Source organism: Halichoeres trimaculatus, unplaced genomic scaffold (assembly GCF_033239565.1).
Source record: "Halichoeres trimaculatus isolate MK-OKI-2021-1 unplaced genomic scaffold, fHalTri1.1 fHalTri1_scaffold_14, whole genome shotgun sequence".
NCBI classification, from domain to species: Eukaryota; Metazoa; Chordata; class Actinopteri; order Labriformes; family Labridae; genus Halichoeres; species Halichoeres trimaculatus.
The window spans coordinates 28,665,076-28,686,333 of NW_027437192.1; the positions used below are offsets into that span (position 1 = coordinate 28,665,076).

A 21,258-nucleotide genomic window follows, 5' to 3' on the forward strand; every position below is an offset into this window, starting at 1 on the left:
ATATGGAGGTGTGTCTGTCAGTGAAAAGACTCCCACAAAGCCAGCTCTCATGTTTCCTCGATCATAGCTCCTCCGATCAGTCTCCTCCATCCTCTCTCCTCCAAGCGCAATGATTGCTTTGGGACAGTCTTCAAAATGGGGACTAAGAAAGTACTATCGCTTTGAGATGCACCCTTTTTCTCAAAAGTTTCTCCTGAGTCACATGATTACACAAAAGTTTCCTGTGAGCACGGGTTGGTATCTGTTGCACCTGAGAAGAACTCTGTTTTTATATTTTATCCGTCACATTAGGGGCTCCGCTCTTTAACACACAAGCAGCTGGCTTTATAATGCTCTGTATTCCTGGACTCCTCAAAAACACTGAGCTTGAAGCTGCATCCTTTCAGAGTAACACTTACTATTCAAAGTGCTGAAGCGTTCACACTGTACCCAGATGGTGTATTCACAGTGAGGCGATGCTGACCATTTCACACCCCCAGCTGACGCCATGGGGACCAGGAAGCAAACAGGGAGGACATGTCATCGGCTGAATGGTTTCCACATATTGGGAAGAGAGTTTTGGCCATCATGGTTCGTCGATGTCGCCAATTCTACAAACATTTCAGATCTGTTTCTGTCAACAGTTTTGTGCAGTGATGAAGAATCCATGATAACAAATATTAACGATGACTTAAATCATGGGTCTCTGCATGCACCCAGTAACACATATACAACTGCTGAGCCTGGTGTTGCTCTGCAGGGAGAGGTTGATTTGTTGTATCTTAGACAAGTCTTACTACAGCTGTGCGTGTGCAGCAGGCAGCAGGTGCTCTGGGCTAACTCTCTATTATGTCCAGAGATGAGGGAAGGAGGGAGGAGGCGGGCGAGAGGGGAGGCGGACGAGGAGGAGAAATGTCAAGCGCACTCTGAAAGCGCGAGTCCAAAGCAGCAGCATGTTGTGCTTTGCATACAGATTCACCCAGGCACAGGGATCACACATCATCTGTCTCCCTCCTGACTGCAGCGTCCCTCTGGCTGTGCATTTAGCGCGCTTCTCTTGCTGCTGCTTAAAAATTAACATCTCATATATCACAAATGCACTTAGAAACCCGAGCAGTGATTGCTAACGGGGAGGAGAGCTGTGAAAAACTCTGCAAAGTGGAGAGAAAACAGGAGTTAAAGCAGACGCCTACACGTGGGAATCCAAACATACACAGGCTGCCATCAGCTGACCTGGTGAAGAGACCAGATCTATCTGTTAGGAGAGGAAACACGGCTGTCAGTTCCTCCACGCGGCCTGTTTCTGAACACAGAGAAATGTTGTTCCTCCTCCTCCTCAGGTTTGTGTTTCTCAGTCTACAGAGGTCTTTGCATGTTTGCCCTGGGGGCTGTAGTCAAGTGTGTAGCTTTTGATTTCTCTTGTTAGGTATGAAAAGAGAAGAAGCTGTGAAAACAAGGCGCTGTGTACCTCATTGTATTTATCTATCCACAAGACGGAAACCTCTACAGACCTGTGTGTTTCTTTCTGTAACATTTTTAGACTTCATTCTGGGATTATGTTTTCTGTCTGAGTCACAGTGGAAAACACGCTGTTGACAACACGATGTCTTCTTGTTGTTTGAGCTCCTCTCAGTGTATTTAAACCCAGACTGAAGTTACATTAAGTAGTCAAGTTTCTAAAAGAGATGAGTTAAAACAATAACTCTTTCACGTCCTCCTGTCTTTTAGGTCTGTTGAACTGCCTGTGTTTGAGGCTTCAGCTGAAGTGAGACATGATTCATGCTTGGTGGCTCTTCTCTGCAACTTGAGCCCTGATTTCATTCTTTCAAATCAGAACAATAAAAATGGAGGACAACATGTGGTTATCATTTGATAAAGGCTGGCCACGCTGTAACTGTGAAAGTATTTTACTATTATATCTACAGTTAATGACTGGGAAAGGTCTTGTTCATACCAAAGGGCAACATCCAGTTTAGAAAAATGAAGCCTGTGCAGGAGGGCTAAAAGTTGCTGTTCATTGGTAATTCACATGAAGGTTGGCTGCAGATAGACCAAACAACCACGTACACACCAAGACTAAAAAAAACCCTGAAACTGACTGTTTCAGCATTACAAACTTATTTACAGCCTGGTTCAAAAAATGATCTTGCTATTGTTACACACTATACAGGGGTTACATTTTTTACTTACTCTGCAGTTAAGAAGAAATTAGGGTCATCTAATTGCCCAATCAGAGACACAGCTCAGTTCCTGTGACTGACAGGTGCCCTATAGCTGTTAGAAAGGAAGCTCAAAGCCTGCTTCATGTCAAGGGATGGATACTGAATTAGGTACTTTTATAGATGCCGACTGAATTCTGTCAAAAGTACCGGGTACTGATTCACATAAAACCAAAAGGTACCATGTTTAGGTACCTAAGAGAAAGCGATTTTCCATGCTGGACAAGAACACAACATTGCATTACATATTGAAGAATAAATTTGTTAAATTGAAAAGGTGTTATATTTTATTATTAAACAAATTGATATTTCTTTTACCACATAAACACAAAATAGTACTGGAAATTGGTGCCGTTGAGTACTGGTACCGATTGCCAGGTACCGGGCATCGGTACCTTATTGTATCAAATGTGAAAGGTACCCATCCCTAATCATGTCCAATATGGCCCTTTCTACCTATTGGCTTCATTTCACTGTTTGAGGAACAGAAGGTGAAATCATAGAGACTATGTCCATGGTGTACACAGTCTATGGTTCAGACTGAATGTTCATTCTGCTGCATATTCATATGTTGCTGAAATTTGCCCGTAAACTGAACAAAAAAATCTGTTCTGAAGCTAGCACAAGATTTTAGTAAGATCTCGAGGTCAACACAGAAGGATCTCCTAGCTGGGTCTTTACAAATAAGCAACCTCCCAAAATTATGTGACAGTGTGGAGTGACTGAAATCTGCAGTGTCTTGAGTGTACACCCAAAAATACCGTTTTTACAACAAAAATAGAAGTGTTTACAGCCTAGTACAAAACATGTTGCCAAACTTATTAATTCCACTAATGGTACACATTGTATGTGGGGTGAATTTATTTCTAACTTGGCAGTTTATAATATTTTAAGATCCCGAGTTGGCCCAATTAAAGACATGGTTAAGCTCACAAGACTGACAGGCACCCTATAGCTGTTTGTGTGGAGACTCAAGGCCAACCCATTTCCAATATGGCCACGCCAGCTAATTTGCTTCAAAAATCTACTTCAGAAACAGACCTATGATATCAGGAAGACTACTTCCATTTATTATACAGTCTATGTTCATGGCAGGTTGGAGGAGTGGGCCTCAAACACCAAGGTCTGCTCATAGCTCTGCCCTTAACAGGCCTCCAGAGAGATAGCGAATCAGAGGGAAGAGGGTTTCATGAGCAGGGAGTCTTAAAGAGACAGCAGCTAAAACAAAGTGTCCCTCTCAGTGGCTGAAATAAGGGTTTTCTAAAACACCAGTGAGAGAAAAACAGGGATTTTTTAGAACTTTAAATTAGACATGCACCGATCGGTCGTTGACGATTTCCTTAATTTTGGGGGATTGGTGATCAGAGATCGGTGATCGGCCCATCCTTACAAATAAAACGTCAAGATTTTATTGTCCCAAAAGTATTGTTCAATGTTTTTCGATAAAATAAGTCAGTTTAAAAAAAAAAAAAAGTAAAAATTGGTATCAGCCCAAATCTGTATCGGCAAGTCAGGCTTTTTAAAGCCAGACAATTGTGATCGGTGCACCCCTACTTTAAATCATCGTAAGCAAGAAGTGATTTTCTGCACATATGTTTTTTTAAAACCATTTATGGCAGAGATTTATGAGAAATGACACATTTGTTTGTGAAAGAAATCCTGATTATATTCAGAAAGAAAAAAATCACACATATCCTGGAGGAGGCAATTAGAAGAGATGAGGGGTCATGCTGTGTCCACGGGGGCGGCACAAACTGGTGTTGTTTTATCTCACCATGAAGCCCTTTTGAAAAATATTTTGAATTAAAAAACACAGAGATCTAGTAAAATAAAAGTCTGAAAAAAATCTCCTCTACCAGAACACAAACCAATGAGGGCTGTTAACCCTCCCCCTGAAGTCATGCTGGTCATGTACAGGTGAGCAGATAATACTCCTATTAAACAAACCAGATGGGAGGAGATGATGGACGTCTTGTTCAGCAGAGGGGTGGAGTGTATTTGGCAGAGGAGTCGGTATGAAGGAGGACCGTGTGATATTATCAACGCTGAGGTGTAATGAAATCAATGAAAGTGTCAGCGTCTCCGTTGGGCTGTGATTTGTGTCAGCCTCCGCTGCCTGGAAGAGGCAGTGCAGGAGCTTGTTTGCACAATAGCCGAGGATTTGTGGGTGTATTGAAATGACATTTCTCTGTAGTATTGGGAGAACACAGAGTGGGCAATAGTTCATGAATGACACATTGTTACTCTATTCCCTGGCATGGATTACACAGCACCTCTACACTGATGGTTATTGCTGCTATTTTCTCTGACTTATGGCTCATCCCTCCGCCCTCCTTATCGTCCTCCCTTTCTCGTTTTCTTCCCCACCCACGCCTCCATCTATACCTCTCCTGTATATCTCCTCCTCTGCAGGCCCAAAGCAGGAGATGATCTACGACTTCTGGCGGATGGTGTGGCAGGAGAACTGCTTCAGTATTGTCATGATCACCAAGCTGGTTGAAGTGGGCAGGGTAAGGTTTCCCTTCCTTTTGTCCTGTGACCTCTCCAGCCAGGCGTGATGATGGATGGAGAGAATGTATTTTTCTGCTGCTCCTCTTTTTTTTATCTCTCACCATACATCAGGAGAAATGCTGCTGTGTTTTCGCAGGAAATGGCTGCTCTGTGATCGTAAGTGATCACCTTTTGCTTCGGTGGCTGTGCAAGGTCATAGCTTTGGTGTTTGTGTGGAGTTAAAGAGAAACATCGTGTTCTCCACAGTGTTCTGGCATCTGCTCCGTACTGAAAGCTGCTGTTATAGCCTTCAAAACATACAATAACACATTGTAGACAGCAAGTTTTTACCGAAACCTGATTTATTGACAGCTAAACCAGATTTCTACAGCAAAAGTTTAAGCGATTCTGCTTTTCTTTTCACCCATTTCCAAACAGCACGTTGAGCGAATTCAACCCAACACTGCTTTTTTTCATATAATAGATTTAATACACTGAATATAAAATCCTTGCAGCTTCAATGGACCAACACATTTGGAGGGTGATTGTGAGAATAAAGTAGGTTTTCAGCCTCAACTAGCCTGCAGTTGTAGCCTTTTATATAAATGACGTTGGGTAAAATTAGTTAAAAAGTTTTTAAAAAGACCGATAGAATACTTGACAAAAGGAGTAAATTTTTGAACAAGGCTGTGGAATTATTAAACAAATGAAAAATAAAAAACTGCAGATATTTACATGAAACCGTTGCGTAGGTGAGGAGTGAGAAAAATCTTGCTCACAGTCCAACTTGCAAAAACAGTATTAATGTTTTTGTACTTAAACCTTCATCTGACAAATTTAGAGCTGAATCACAACCATCATTTTGAACTTCTGTTTTTTTTTTAAAGCAGAAAGAGTTTTTTTGTGGTATCAAGAGGCAGTGAGTTTGGGCAGAGAAAAGAGTTACTGATAAAAAAGAAGTGCTGCTGTAACCAATGCTGCATGATGTCCTCAGGGAGACTGAAATATTGTTCTCATTTCACAGCTTTTAGATTTTACATTTACTGACAAGAAAACTGTAAGAACCAAAGAAGGGCATTCTGCCACTTCAAGGCAGACAAATTAAACTTGTTTCACAAAAAATGTATGATTTCATAGCAAGCAGTAAAACCCTGATCTTGAGGGTACTTTTCAACCACCAGAAGTTCCCCCAGGAACTACAGTGGTCTATATTTGGCTCTGCTGTAAGGGATGAACTCCTCCATGCTAACAGGCTAACTGTGGTGTAGCACATAATGAAGCCCATAGATATTTACAGAAGATTAGGTAGGAGCCTGCTAAGCGACATGGCTACTTGGCGGCCATCTTGGAGGGGGCAACATTCCCATCAAAGGTAATGGATGTACATTGAAAATAGATTATAACTTGCTCCTTTCTTAACCAACTTTCATGTTAATCCCAGTTTTCTGGTTTTAACCACATGGTTTACTGTGCACCTGTATGTAGCACAATGTGCAGTCATTTATTTGTTTCAGTTTTTGTGCCTCCAACAACCACAGAATGATGCCATGGCCCCAAAAAAGACGTGTCCTATCTACTTATTCCTATCTATGATGGAGCCTGCCTGTTAATGCCCTCTTTGCTGAGTAACCCAACTTGTCCTACTGCCCTCTACTGGTCTGGTAGTGGAGTGCAACAACATTTTTTTTTCCCATTGAATGTCACTGGACTGGTTTGCATAATCTTCTTTGGTTGAAAACAGAGACAACCATAGGCCACAAGTTTCTGGAACTTCAAGTTAAAGTTATTATTAGCATTAAAGGAACAGTTAGTAGCCATTAGCAGCACAATGTGCTGGCATTCTTTTGTTTCAGTTGTTTTGCTTGCCACAACCACTGAATGAATGCCAGGCCACTGTGTCCCCACTAGCTTAGCCTTGCCTGAGGCATGCAGCTCAAAGAGACGTGACATATCTACTGGTTCATATCCATGATGATGTCTATTTTTGCCTTCTTTGCTGAGTAGCCCTCGTTGCCTTACTGCCCTCTACTGGTCTAGTAGTGTAGTGCAGTAACATTTTTTTTTCCCTTTTATGTCACTGGACTGGTTTGCATAATCTTCTTGGAACTTCAGGCTTTGGTTGAATCAGGGACAACAATGGGCCACAAAAATTCCTGGAACTTCTATTTGAAAAGCACTGATATATTTATGTTAAAGGAATAGTACGTAGAAATAAGTAGCATTTAGCAGAAGAGACTGGGTAGAAACAGCTCAAAATAATTCACTCTGAGGAACCAGGCAGAGAAACTACAGCAGTCAATAAATAATTAAAAGGTAAAAAAATCAAAGATGATCATAAAACAATCAAGAATAATATAAACCAATACAAAATAAGAAAATAACCATGCTTTTATGAGCTGTCATCTAAGAGTCTGAAGGCTTTTGAGAATGTTAATTGAACTGATAATGTGTCTCAGCAACTCCCTTCATTTTCCATACCCATTGTAGGATCAGTTCTCGATCTACTGACAGTCCAACAGAGGACAGCTGCCAGCCAGGTTCACTCATTTCATATGGTCTGATACATAGATCACAGCTTCTGGGCTTCTCAAAACCTTGTGATTCACAAGAAAATAAAAGGTCTGTGTAGGAAGTAGGAATATACAATACAGCAGAATTTTGAACCAAGATCTCAAACAAACAGAGTTTAAGCTAGAAAATGAACATAGAAAATGGGTGAAAAAGGGAAAAAAAATCACTGTAAGGCTGAGAACAAAGCACTGTGTCAATAAAAGTCAGTTTTAAACATTGTGCTTTCACAGCCATCCCCCTATAATCTGCTATCACCCTGTTCAGGTAGAAAAATAAAGGTTTGCAAACCATTGGGAGAAAAAAATGTTCACTTCCAAATCCTTACACACACAAAAAAAACAAACAACCAGCAGTAAATCAATTGGGGGAAAAAAAAGAAACTTACTCAGAAACTTAAAAGTCAGAGTTTTGCAGAGGACAGAGCAGAGTCAGTTCAATTTCCAAAGTAAGAAATGCCTCAAGACATCATCAATCAAAGATGTCTTATCTAACCTCAGTGTCAACACATTTATGTCAGAAATGTGATGGTGGGGAGGATTGCAACAACAGAAGGAAAGTCCAAATATTTAGGAAAGGTCAGAGCAGGATTATATGTCTGTGGTTTAAACCTCAGTGCCTGCTGCTCTCAAAGGTTTGTTATAGAGTGTAAGAGTGTGAACCTTTCTGAACTGAAGCTCTCTGTTGTTCGTCCAGATGAAGTGCTGTAAGTATTGGCCTGATGACACGGAGCTCTACGGTGACATTAAGATAACGCTGCTGAAGACAGAAACACTGGCAGAGTACACCGTCCGCACCTTCGCCATGGAGAGGGTGAGTCAGGCTCCAACATTAAATTTAATTCTGTTCCTCCTGTTTAGAACATCTACTGAACATTTTAATTTGATTATCTTTGTCATATAAAAATGTGATTTCCTTGATGCTAACCTAGAAACCTAAATTGACAGATTATTTGCTCTGTCAGAAGTGGGACTTTTGTTAAAACGTCTTAAACGAAATGTCTTTGTGCTAGCTTTTTGAATCGTTGCTTTAGACCAACATTTCCTTTTTGAACCCTTAAAGGCCCTGTGAGAACTTTGTAAGTGATCTCGAAAGTTTAAGAAAAAAAAAAAGATTTCTTGGATTGATTTTGTAGCAATGGTGGACACTGAAGCTGGAGTGTTAAAGCACAGGTTGAAACACGGGTTAAGCTATGTGTGATAAGGTGCATTATCTTGTTGCTTTGCATCCTGGGAAAAGTTACCTTGAACAAAGAAAGAATTGTTAAAAGGATCTGCTTTCCAAAACAAGTGCACATTGTAGCAAGAGTCACATCTTTGTGCAGCTTAAGAATTCAGACTATGAGCTTCGTGAGCACAAGATCAGACTATTAAGGTGCATGTAAACAGCTTAGTCAGACTGAGAACGGACTGGGTTTAGCTTGATCGACACACAAGGGCTGCCACTTATTAAACTACTTTTGAAAATTTGTTTCGAACGTGAGGTGAAACGTTCAGGACTCTAATTACCTGTTTGAAATGTGATGTAGTTCACCTTTTTATCCAGCAGAGGGCGCTCCAAAATTTCAATATCACCGTAACCTATCGCATGCCCTGCTGACCTGTAGCTAAACAAAGCTACTGTTTATTAGCTGTTGTTTCACTTTGAAAATGGAGGATCATAGCAAACCAAGCTGTCCTGAGTGGACAGTCTCGACACTAAAACATCCATGAAGCCTAGATAAAGGAGACTCTTCCGTCTGCAGACAGAAACCCGCTGCTATGGCGGAGAGACTTGGTGGGCAACAGATACCATCAACTCTCAAAGCTGGCCAGTGTGTGACAGGAACATCTGAACATCAGGAACAGCGTGCCTTCTCTTCAGTATTGTAAACAAAACAAGAGCCGCACCTGATCCCAATCAAGTTGATAGACATGTTTCAGTTGAATACTATCAGAAGTTAAGATGGGCTGTTTGGCTTGATCATCGGTTACACTACAAAAAAAACTGAAATCTTATGAAGTGTTTGTCTCTTATTCTGAATAAAACTTGTATTATTATGCTTACTATGAGCCACATTCAACTTATCACTTTAGGAAAAGTTGTCAAGTTGTTTAAACACAAAAATGAGGTCTAAATTGCTTGAACAAGAAAAAAAAAATCTTTTAATTTAACAAGAAAAAAATTCTGGAAAATTTGCTGGAAACTATAATAATGTCTTAATAAAAGTCACTTTTCTCTTGTTCCATTGTAACAATACCTCAAGATAAATCATTTTTCTGGACTAGTCAAGTGAACGTGGCTCATATTAAGCCTAAAAAGACATTTGATAAGGTGTCATTTTTTGCAGTGTATACCATTAAAACCATACATTTCTTTGTCAAATGTGGTCAAAATCTACTTAATTTAATAATGGAAGGATACTAGTTTGGATAGAATTATATTAAAAAGCCAGAACAAGATATTCCTATTTAAGGGAAATGCAGCCAGTGAATTTGAAGATGGGTAAAAGTTTTCATATGACATTTATGATTTCAGTATTTTGCAGTGTATATGTTTTACCTTGCTGTGTTTTTATTTCAAAGCTGTCAGAGCTCCCTCTACTAAACAGGCAGAGTAATCTGTAAAGTGAAGAAGTATTGAAAATAATGAGGTTGTGTTTTGGTGTTGAAGGGGCACAACTCACATAGATAATGCAATTGCTATCCTGATTCAGCAGGACTCAGCAGGTAGCAGTACGCTGCATCCAGAGTGAGCAAATTTTACCCAGAAGAGGAAGTGGATGATAGATAGAGCTGCTGCACCTCAACACAACAAACACCAATTGCAGAAGATATTAACAAGTCTTATTTTTTGGAACAAGGAAGAAACAACCCCTTTTTAAATGCTGCTTAAGGAACTAAACATTCTTAAAACTAGTTCTCTACACACGCAGCTTCATTTATCAAAAAGGACACAGTGCCACTGATCGTAGCAGAGAAGTCTGGTTCTCTTTTCTGTATACGCAGACAAGGCTAGATTTGTGCTGTTATTTTAGAATCAAGCTATGACTGTAGTCAGACTGCTGCGTGCATGTTAACGTACTGTCTTATCCCTGAAAAACACTACCCATTTCAGCCACAGGTGTCACTGCAATTAACAGTAAATAAGAAGTCCTCACAGCGCCTTTAAATAAAAAAAGAAATAAGGAGCACAACATCTTTAATTATCTGTGTTATCTGTTGCTTATTAAATGTACGTGGCTCCACATCTCTTTTCTCCAGAGAGGATATCCTGCCAAACATGAGGTGTGCCAGTTCCACTTCACTTCCTGGCCTGAGCACGGGGTGCCCTACCACGCCACAGGCCTGCTGGCTTTCCTGCGCCGGGTCAAAGCCTCAACACCTCCTGATGCTGGCCCTGTGGTGGTCCACTGCAGGTAACACATCTTTTATCCTGCCTTTGATCTTTACACCTTAAAGTTTGTCAGATACTGTCTTACACAATGTTTTCTTCTGCTTCAGTTTCTCCCCTTCATGTTTTTCTTCCAGCATCTTGTTGATGATCATGTGTAGGTGGAGAGCAGGATAGTGATAGCAGCAGAAGAATCTGAACTTGAAAAAGACGCACAGTGTTGTATTCTGCTCTTAACCAGCATGAAACTCAGCGAGACGTAGGCAGCATGATGTTACATGATCATGGATCATTGTGTGCCTTTTTCACTGAAGGCCTTTTATTCTTTGTGTGGCTGCTGCTGCATGTCGATGTTAAACCTTGAAAACAAGACTCTTATGCTCGCAGGGAACATCTCCTTACCTCTGAAATCACTGGTTTTCAAAAGGCATTTTCTGTACATTTCAGCCTGTTTAAACACAACACAGGCTCTATGCAACAAACATCCTGCAGAGATGGAGCTCCTGATGAAAGATACTTTGTTAAACTGCATTCAGCCATTACACGTCTTTCTCTAATCCACCATACTCCGCTGATAAAGCCTTTTTGCAGAGCGTGGGTGGTGCTTGTCTTCTGCTGTCTTGATTTGTTAGTGCGACTGTGTTTCACAAAATATATTGAAGGGTCTTAACTGAGAATTTGGAGCAACAATATTGCCAAGCAAGAAAGCTTACAAGGCGAATAATTCTACAGGTATGAATCATCAGGAAAGTGCTGGCATCAAACATTATCGAAAATACCAGTGGCTTTCTTTTTCTTCGTTTTTCAGTGCCAAAAACACCCTGAAAACTCATCTTAAGGTGTCGATTCGAATCCAGTTTTCATGTGTCATCCCTTTTTGAAGCACTCTGTGTCTTAAAAAGGAACAATAGAAACACATCGTTCGATATTGTAGGTCAAAGGTCAGGCCCACGCCAAAGGTTTTTAAAATCTCAGCAATCATTAAAAATGATAGAGATCCCACACATGATGACAAATAAAAACAGATTTAAGAGTTTTGTTTTCATTGTGTGTGGAGGGCAACAGTGAGGCCAACAGAGAACACTCAGTGGCTGATTCATCAAAGGGCTGTGTGGTTTTTTTTGCAGACACCCCAAAACAACTGTGTGTAACTCACAAAGGGAGTTCATCAGCAAGGGGTCAAATGTTCCACTAACTGTTCTGAAGACCAAACTGTCTCTGTGCATCTTTTTTTTTCCCATACATGTAAATGATCCATTACATAGGCCTGTTTCTATTTAAATTACCCTGATGATAACGTACTTGATCACTTTTTATTTATCAAAAACTCACAATAGATCCGATACACTGTGGTCCAGCTGCATCCCTGCTCCAGCAGGTCGCAGCAGATATGCACACTGCAAACAACTGAAATCTTATCAATTGTTTTTGTCTTTTTTTAAGTAAAAATTGTCTTATTATACTCGATAGGAGCCACTTTCAATTTATCAATCCAGAAAAATGTCTTGTTTCAAGTTATCAGAGTACAAAAATGTGGTTTGAGTCACTTGTAACCAGTTAAAAAATCTGCCAATGGAACAAGAAAAAATTGCTTGAAAATTTCCTTGAGACTAGAACAATGTCTTAATACAAGTAAATTTTCTCTTGTTCCATTGGCAGATTTTTTTTACTGGTTATGAGCAATTCAGACCTCATTTTTATCCTTGAATAACTTGAAACAAGACATTTTTCTGGATTGGTCATGTGAATTTGGCTCATATTGAGTCTAAAAAGGAATTTTCTACTGAAAATAAGACAAAAACACTTGATAAGATTTCAGTTTTTGCAGTGCAGTCTGCCATTTTTTTTTCACTCAAGTATTTTCCAGCACCTCATGTGTTCAGGAACCGCCCTAACCAACACTGGAGGAGTTTCTCTTCAAGAATTTGCTGCCATTTGACAGTCTTTGCAATCAATCAATCTTTATTGATATAGCGCCAAATCATAACAAAGATTATCTCAAGACACTTTCCAAAAACATTAACAGTCTAGACCAAGGGCGTAGGTTTGGATAGGGACGGTAGGGACATAACACTACCAACTTTTCAGGGGGCACAAATTGTCTCCACTAACTTTTAAGCAACCTTTTTGCATTATATAACAACTTCAGTTATATAGGGAATTTAGATTGTCTTCCCATATGTTGTAAGGATAGAATTGATCATTCCGTTATTAAGTAAATTATTTTCATAATGTTCAGACAGAAATTTACCCCTTTTCACTCGCTGAATGTGCCGGTCCATTATTTTTTTCCTCAAACGCACGTTAGATTGGCTAATGACTCCCCCCCACCGACACACACACGCACACGCACACGCGCACTCACTCAGCCCCGACAGAAATACGTGTCGACAAGATGCCGCCTCCTTCTCAGAGGAGGGATATTAGAAGTTTTTTTCGGCCAGCAGCAGCCACTGTAAGTAATGTAAAAAGACGTCAATGTTGTGGAGGTGGGGAACACGTACCACTAAATTTGATACTGAAAGTCCAACCTGCATCAGCGTTAGCATACTGCGCATGCGCAGTACTCTCTGGAGAGCTGACTCCTTTCTTTGAGGGACAAAAGTCTTCGTCAGTTCAGAGATCATTACAGCCACACAGCGCTGTCTGGAGTGACACAGACTTCAGCAGATCATCGATATCTAACCCGGAGCGGATTATGATGGAATATTGGTGAAAAACACGAGTTTTTGGACGGTTAATGCAGTTTTAGGAGCGGTGCTGTCTATGAGTTTGGCTGTGCTTGTGGACAAAAGCAGTAGTGTTTTACCTGAAGGAAGGCTCCATTTTTATTTATTTGTGTTATTCTCTGTCTAAGACGTTTTTTCAGTTATATTTAATTTATTTATAAGACAGACAATGTTGAGTGGTCTGTTTATTTTTTTGCATTCAGTAACACGTTTGTATTGTGTATGTTACTATGATTTTAAGTTATGTTCAAATATTGCAATTTAAATTTGCTAATAAAATCCAGACATTTATTCTGGAAGTTTTCAAAATGTTTCTATAGTAGTTTTTGAAAATAAAGGTTTGAATCGAATTGTGTATCAGGTGAACCAATACACATGAAAGTTAGTATAAGTCAATACAGATTTATTTTGCATTGATCATTTAGCCTGTATATCCATTAGGTTCATATTTGTGAGAAATGTAGCCCTGACCCCCGTCCACCCAATCTGTTTGGTCTTATTAATGTCCCGTCCCCAGCAAAAAGTGTACATGCAGGGTATGCTGTTATATTGTCCCTACCAATGTTGAGACCAAACCTACGCCCTTGGTCTAGACCCGTTAACAATAACAAAATTATATCACCAAAAACCCAACATAAAGACAAGATAAGATAAGACGATAATTAGACGATGAAGACTCATCCGAGTATCTTTTAACTTCCTCACAGACTCTTTCCTTGACTTACTCTTGTGTAGGGACGGGAGAGTACAGATAACAGGTATTGGTATCGGACCAGTAATTTCAAGGTATCAGCCACTCGTAAAAGCTGCTAATATCAGCAGCCAGTACTCAAGGAAAAAAAATCATGGTTCAAGGAAGTCCTCCTCACCAGTAGTTGGTGCTGCATTGCTGTGGTTTAACACACATCAGGTCCCGTTCAGACACTAAGAATGGACCGCAGAGAGTAAACTGTTAAACTGTTTTATTTTGCACTTCAGTTTGTTTTAAAAAATACTAAAACTCTGACAGTCAAATTGTAAATTTTTTTTTTGTTTGTTTTTTGTTTTGGACTCAGTGGCAGAATTACGGCACTCTTTGTTCAAAATAATCTGTCATTGTTAACTGAAATGTTATGAATCAAAAGTACAAGGGGTACAGGTACTCGGTATTGGTGAGTACTCAAGAGGGAATACTTGTACTGGTATTGATCTAAAAAAAATGTAGTATCAAACATCCCTGCTCTTGTGACATTTCTGGAGTGATGTTGATACCATGAATGATATATATGTAGGACAAACATTAAAATCAAGTTGACCAATCACAGGGCTTGCAGTCCATGCAGTCCAATCACTCTGTGCTGATTGGACCAGTGGCACAGAGTCAAAGCAGAAGGCTTAAGTTTTTGCTTCCTGTTTTTGTGGCCATCGCAGTTTGTTAAACTTCCTTCTCCAGCTAGCTAACGTCCTGATTGGCTATTATCAACTTTTAAGGAGAAACACAGAGTGTGTCCTTCAACCTGAGGTTATAATGTAAAAACTATAAAAATTGAAGTGTTTTGATAAAACCCTGAGGTGTAAACTTGCCTTTATTGATTTATTCCTCCCCACTCTGCCTCTGTACACAGCTCATTGCCAGCCTTAATTCTGATGAAGCGCCGATCTCTTTGCATCGTATCATAAATGATGAGCTCGCTCGACTATATTGATGCACAGCAGAGAGATGTTTTTCTGCTTATTGGAAAAAGAACAGAAATTACTATGAAGACAAATGCTTTCTTGGGGTTTAACACATCTCAGTGCAGGCTCACAGATGGATTTTTAAGTAACTAAGCAGCACCTGAGGAGGGCTTTTGCATTCACAAACACCCACTCATGCCTTCATCAGTGTTAGACCCACACACACGGAAGGCTAAGGCTGCTTCATAGAGCATTTTTAAATGTCTGAGCACTTTGTAACTAAAAGGTTCTCCACTCTCAAACTCCATCTTAGACTTTCTCTAACATTCGAGCATAATGGACACAGTATTTTTTCTCTTTCTTTACAGAACAAAGCGTCTTATTATACTCAACTCAGAGCGGAGAATCTCAATCATTACCTACGGCACCCTGCTGAGGCATTTTCCATTTCTGTGTTGTATTCATGCTTGTCGATCTGTCTCTTCTCTACCAGTATGGGGGCAGGAAGGACCGGCTGCTACATTGTGCTGGATGTCATGCTGGATATGGCCGAGTGTGAAGGAGTGGTGGACATCTATAACTGTGTGAAGACCCTCTGCTCCCGACGAATCAACATGATCCAGACTGAAGTGAGTGTGAGGGTTGCTTAGTGCTGAAAGCAGCTGTTAACCGGAAGCTCACATTTGTTTTTCACAGCAGGAAGCTGCTAGAAACCCATATTTCCACCCGTCTCTACCATTATCGAGCTATTTCCTACATAAATGTAAAGACACACTATTAAAGTTAAAAGAACATAATGTAAAAGTACTTCAGTGAACCCGTACACCTTGTTATGAAGTGAGAACAAATGTTAAAGGAAAAACGTGATGCTTGAGGCGACATAAAAATCTTCCAACTCAAAATCAAAATAGTTGGGTTGGGAGCTGGAAAAATGCATCAATTACGGTTGTCAGACACTTTTACAGGGACCAATCTTCCCTACTGACTTTCAAAATCTTCAAAAATGCAGCTATGGTGGGGTCACACTGCACTGTTAAAAAAAATGTAATTAACAGGAAATGGTCTGTAAATTTTAACACATTTTTCTAGTTTTCTTATAAAACAACAAAATGCTAGTAGATTTACAGATTTTGTCACTAATTTCACACGTTCAAAAAAATCTTAATTGTACAGTTATTACAAACGCTTTTACAGTTAGTTGTTTTTTAAAGTTTTTTTTCTGTTTTTCAAAAACATTATACAAAGTTGTGCTGTACCGAGACTAACCGAACTGAACCACTTGGTAGAAACAGGGCTTTAGGTTTAGTTGTCAACTCTGTAGCTCCTCAAGTCCTCTAAAGCCCAAGACTCATAGCATAGATGATTCCCAAGTTGCCCTTGAGAGGCTGTACAGTTGGGCTTTGGCGACCCTGTCTCCCACCATCCATCCTGTTCCCTGGCTGAACCTCTCTGTACACTAGCACATGGCCCTGAGTGGCTCCAACCACCTAAAACCCAGCTAAAGAGGAAGCATCTGTTGTAAGATGTTAGAAAGAAAACAAGGCAGAGCCAGGAAAAGGAGTCTGTTTGGGCTAGAACTCATCCTCACTGACAGCAGTGTAATAAAGAAAGAGGAAAAAAAGGGAAGAGTGATTTCTCTTACTTTTGTTTTGGCCCAAAACTTTATTATTCCTCCTCATCCAAATCCACTGACTCATCCTAACTGCTTCATCTGACGTTTCCTTTATTGTCGTTCACAAATCCTGAACTCTCAATTCCACCAGTGGTGAGGAAGCTGATGGTTTTACAAACCCTCTACATCCTAGTTCTACTGGACAAACTATAAGTTTCAGACATTGCTGTTCTGCATCTAATCAATTACAGTATTATTTTAACACTTTTAATGTTCAGTCAATGAAATGAGCTATCCTGCTACTTGTTACACTGCAAAAAAAAATCTCATCAAGTGTTTTTGTCTTATTTTAAGTGAAATTTGTCTTTATACTTGATATGAGCCACATTCACCTGTTCATTCCTGACATGTCTTGTTTGAAGTTGAGTAAAGACAAAAATGAGCTCTTTGTTGCTTGTGACAATTAAAAAAATCTGCCAGTGGAAAAAGTAAATTTGGCAAATGTACCTAAAACTAGAACCTTTTTGGTATCACATTTTATTAAGGTCCTGTAATAAGCAGTAATACGCCCTTTGTAAGTATTTATAAGATACTTATAAACATTATTATTATTATTTGTTTATAAGACTATATAACTGCTTAATAAGTGTTTGATAAGGTCATTGTAAGGGTTAGACGTGAGGCCCCACAGGTTAGGTTTAGGCATGGGGCCCTGAATGGTTAGGTTTAGGGGGAGGGCTGGGGTAGGGCTCATGAGAGACAAAAGCAGAAGACAAAAAACAAAGAGGGTTAGGGTTAGGGTTAGGTTCCATATAATATAGATTAAGTTGTCTTGTATTAACTATTACAATGACCTTATTAAACACTCATCAAGCAGTTATATAGTCTTATAAAAAATAATAATGTTAATAAGCATCTTATAAGTACTTACAAAGGTCTTATTAATGCTTATTACAGGACTTTAATATAAAGCCCCATTTTTTAATACAAGTTACTTTTCTCCTGTTCCCTTGGCAGATTTTTTTTTTACGTGTTACAAGCAGTCCAAACCTAATTTCTTTCTTCAAACAACTTGAAACTAGAAATTTGTCTGGACTAGTCAGGTAAATGTGGCTCATATTTAAGGATAATTTCGGTCTATACAGTTTTAAGATTGTTTATAGAATGAAGTAGAACAAAATACTCACCCAGAAGGCTTTCCTGATCCAAGCAGTGCTTCAGGAGTTATTTAGATCCAAAATCGTGCAGCGGACGTCCGTATAATGTGATCCATCGGGGCATAGACAGCGCCGCTCCTAAAACTGCATTAATAGTCCAAAAACTTGTGTTTTTCACCAATATTCCATCATGGTCCGCTCCCGGTTAGTCCTCTGCTGCAGTCTGTGTCACTCCAGACAGCGCTGTGCGGCTGAAATAACCTCTGAACTGACAAAGACTTTGTTTACGTTTGCCCCTCAAAGAAAGGAGAAAGTGGAGTCAGCGCTCCAGAGAGTACTGCGCATGTGCGGAGGGGCAAAGGTAAACAAAGTCTTCGTCAGTTCAGAGGTCATTTCAGCCACACAGCGCTGTCTGGAGTGACACAGACTGCAGCAGAGGACTAACCCGGAGCAGACCATGATGGAATATTGGTGAAAAACACGAGTTTTTGGACGATCAATGCAGTTTTAGGAGCGGCTCTGTCTTTGCCCCGATGGATCCCATTACACGGACGTCCGCTGCACAATTTTGGATCTTAATATCTCCTGAAGCACTGCTTGGATCAGGAAAACCTTCTGGGTGAGTATTTTGTTCTACTTCATTCTATAAACAATGTAAAAGCTGTATAAACTGAACTTATCCTTTAAGTCAAAAATGACATTTTTCACTGAAAATAAGACAAAAATACTTGGTAAGATTTCAGTTTTATGCAGTAAACCATTTAAGTCGTCTATTTCTCTGTCAGATGTGGTCAAAATTTACTTAAATTTTAGCATATTATGGACAGATACTAACTTGGATATACTCAAAATTATAATTAACTATTCAGAACAAGACATTGCTTTTCAGGGGAAATACAACCAATGAAGTTGAAGGTGTGTGATTAATTTATTTTTTTAGCATGATACAGACTGTGAGTAAAGAGTGAATGGTAAATTTCATAACAACAGTATTTATCCCCCCCCTCGATTTTTCCCCTCAGCTGAGCCGCTCCGCTCTACCAGCTGAGTTCATATTTGTGAAATTACAGGGCACATTAAAAATGTAAAATAAGTTGGAGAGGGGACAGTGAAATGTCTGTAATTTTGAATGTGCTCCCGTCTCTTTGATCTTTTGTTTGGTTGCGTGTCAGAACAAATCTGCTAGTTTCCTCGTTAATTGCACGGCTCATGTGATATTTAAGTAGTGTGTGTGGGCCGTGTTTTGCTCTTCTGATGTGTGATTTCTGCACTTCTGGCCCATTTATATACAATTTTATGCTTAAAAACAATGACATGGAGTGGGTACGGCGAAGTGAGAAAGGTTTGACAGTTTTTACTTATCGTCAACATTCAGCAGCAGTAATTAAATCCTGTATTGTTCTTCACAAGTGGTTTAATTAATAGTTTGGAGGTTCACAAGTGCACATAGTGTTTTTGTGCAACTTGTTAATACTTTTCTGTTGCTCTCTGTTTTTTTTAGGAGCAGTATGTGTTTATCCACGATGCCATCCTGGAGGCCTGCCTGTGTGGAGAGACGGCCATCCCAGTTAATGAGTTTGCTCTCACCTATAAGGAGATGCTGAAGGTTGACTCTCAGAGCAACACATCCCAGCTCAGAGAAGAGTTTCAGGTACAACACACAGATTGTGTAGGGAATACAAACAAAGTCTGATGCAGTTTTTCTCAACTTGACTATCTCCAGGTGTTTGACCACTTGTCTGTTCTGTGTTAGCCATAAAAAATATCTGTTTTTTTCCTTTTTATGAAGGCAGGGCTGAGTAAGTAGATACACAGTAGTTAGTTAGTTACCCACTCACATTAAGTTTAGCTTCTCTCCTGCATCATGACTTGTGTGATGTCAGGTATATTCATAAGAGAGGACTGTGGCTACGAGTAGCACCATCACATCTATATGTCCTGCTGTCTGCTTTGTCCTGAGATTTAACTCAAAAACATATTGTTTCACTGATAACGAAGTGGAAAAACTCTTCATGCACAGTGCTCCAGTTTTGGGTCTGATTGTAGGGATGAGACGTCTGCATCTTCACTCTCTGCTGCATGGAGCTGCACTGTGAGCTCTCATCATGATGGTACTCAAATCTGTCCTCTCATAGATGATGAGCTGAAGGGAGAAGAGACACTTATTACCAGTTTATTGTGAAATCAGACTGTGATAGATGTGACAGAAATTTCACAGTTCATATTCAGATTATTTGTGCTGATTCAGATGACAAAGAGAGACGGACACTCTACAAGAATGCAAATAGAGATGTTGTTATGGTCTCTTGATGATACGCATGAGCCAAAAACCCTTAGTATAATTTATGTGCCAGAGTTGCCCCCAAATCTTTGCAGGAGGCTGTAAGCACAGGTGTTCAGGGAAGGAGAAGTTTTTGTCAATGACGTTTCTTTGAAGAAGGACAATTTTGCCCAAAATGCACGTTGGGGTATTGTTGACAAACAAGTTCAGGGCCTGTATGCACGTTAGGGAGTGACACATGAGTGGATTTTCACTCCTGTCCCGTCCTACTTCTGGTAAAATGACTCCCATTTTTTCCCTTTTTTTAGTTTCTAGACAATAGATTGAATTTGATTTGATTTTCTCCCTATTCTTTTTTAGACTACTTTGATTTATGCAGCTATATTTCAAAGGATTAGGCAACAGGTACAGTTCATCCGAGGTAAAAAAAAAAAAAATTAGGAGCCATTTTTTGTCTCGATCCAAACAAAAATGCCTGACCCACACATACGAAGTTTCATTTTACTAATTTCTTGAACAGTTTGTTACCATTAATTATCTATGGTTAAGCTCGTTTTGTATCAGCATACGGCGTGTTAATAGGTAACTTTCAGGCAATACCATGAAAAGAAACTAAATCCTTCCTAACCAAATCTACTATCAAGTCCTCCTCCTTCAAAATGGGGGGACAGGTGGTCCTCCACCTGAAGCACATTGATGGTGGTGCTTGTCAGCAAAGCTGCTGTCATGTTGCTGAACTTAATTTTGACATTCTCAACTCTGTGCTCCAAAACACTGTGCATTTTCAAGATATTTCTACAATATTTCCCTTAGTTCTTGTGTCTAATCTTTGATGAATGACGAGCTGATAGCTGTTGTTAAGTCTGTATGCTGGTTATGAAATGGCCATCTCTCATCCCAACAAATTTTCTTGCTGTTCAGAGTTGTTGGATAGGGGTTTTCCAGGAAGTTCCCCCAATATATGGCATTTTGCACCTGCCTGCATCACTTTATGGTTCAATTAGTTAAATGGCCAAGTTTTGGCAGTCGTGCATGCAGCTAACGCTACAGCCAAATGGGCACCTCCATAACTGTTTAGTATAACGGTCCAGTCTGAGTAATGACTGCACGTGCATACATACCAAGGGCTAAGTTTGTGGTGTATTAAACCCTCTGTCATGACCATAGATTGTATATAGAGTGGACAGTGTGGCTC

General features: G+C 39.8%; 1 protein-coding gene across 6 annotated transcripts in view; it reads left to right on the plus strand.

The window, feature by feature from the left end:
* Positions 1 to 21,258, plus strand: part of LOC141803549 (receptor-type tyrosine-protein phosphatase U-like) — a 348,868-nt gene that overhangs the window by 301,795 nt on the left and 25,815 nt on the right. For all 6 annotated transcript variants that reach the window (XM_074687661.1, XM_074687662.1, XM_074687657.1 and 3 more), the window contains 5 exons: positions 4,611 to 4,708; positions 7,953 to 8,069; positions 10,499 to 10,653; positions 15,507 to 15,642; positions 19,284 to 19,433. In XM_074687661.1, the coding sequence (XP_074543762.1) occupies positions 4,611 to 4,708; positions 7,953 to 8,069; positions 10,499 to 10,653; positions 15,507 to 15,642; positions 19,284 to 19,433 (656 nt within the window). The remainder of the gene's footprint in view (positions 1 to 4,610; positions 4,709 to 7,952; positions 8,070 to 10,498; positions 10,654 to 15,506; positions 15,643 to 19,283; positions 19,434 to 21,258) is intronic.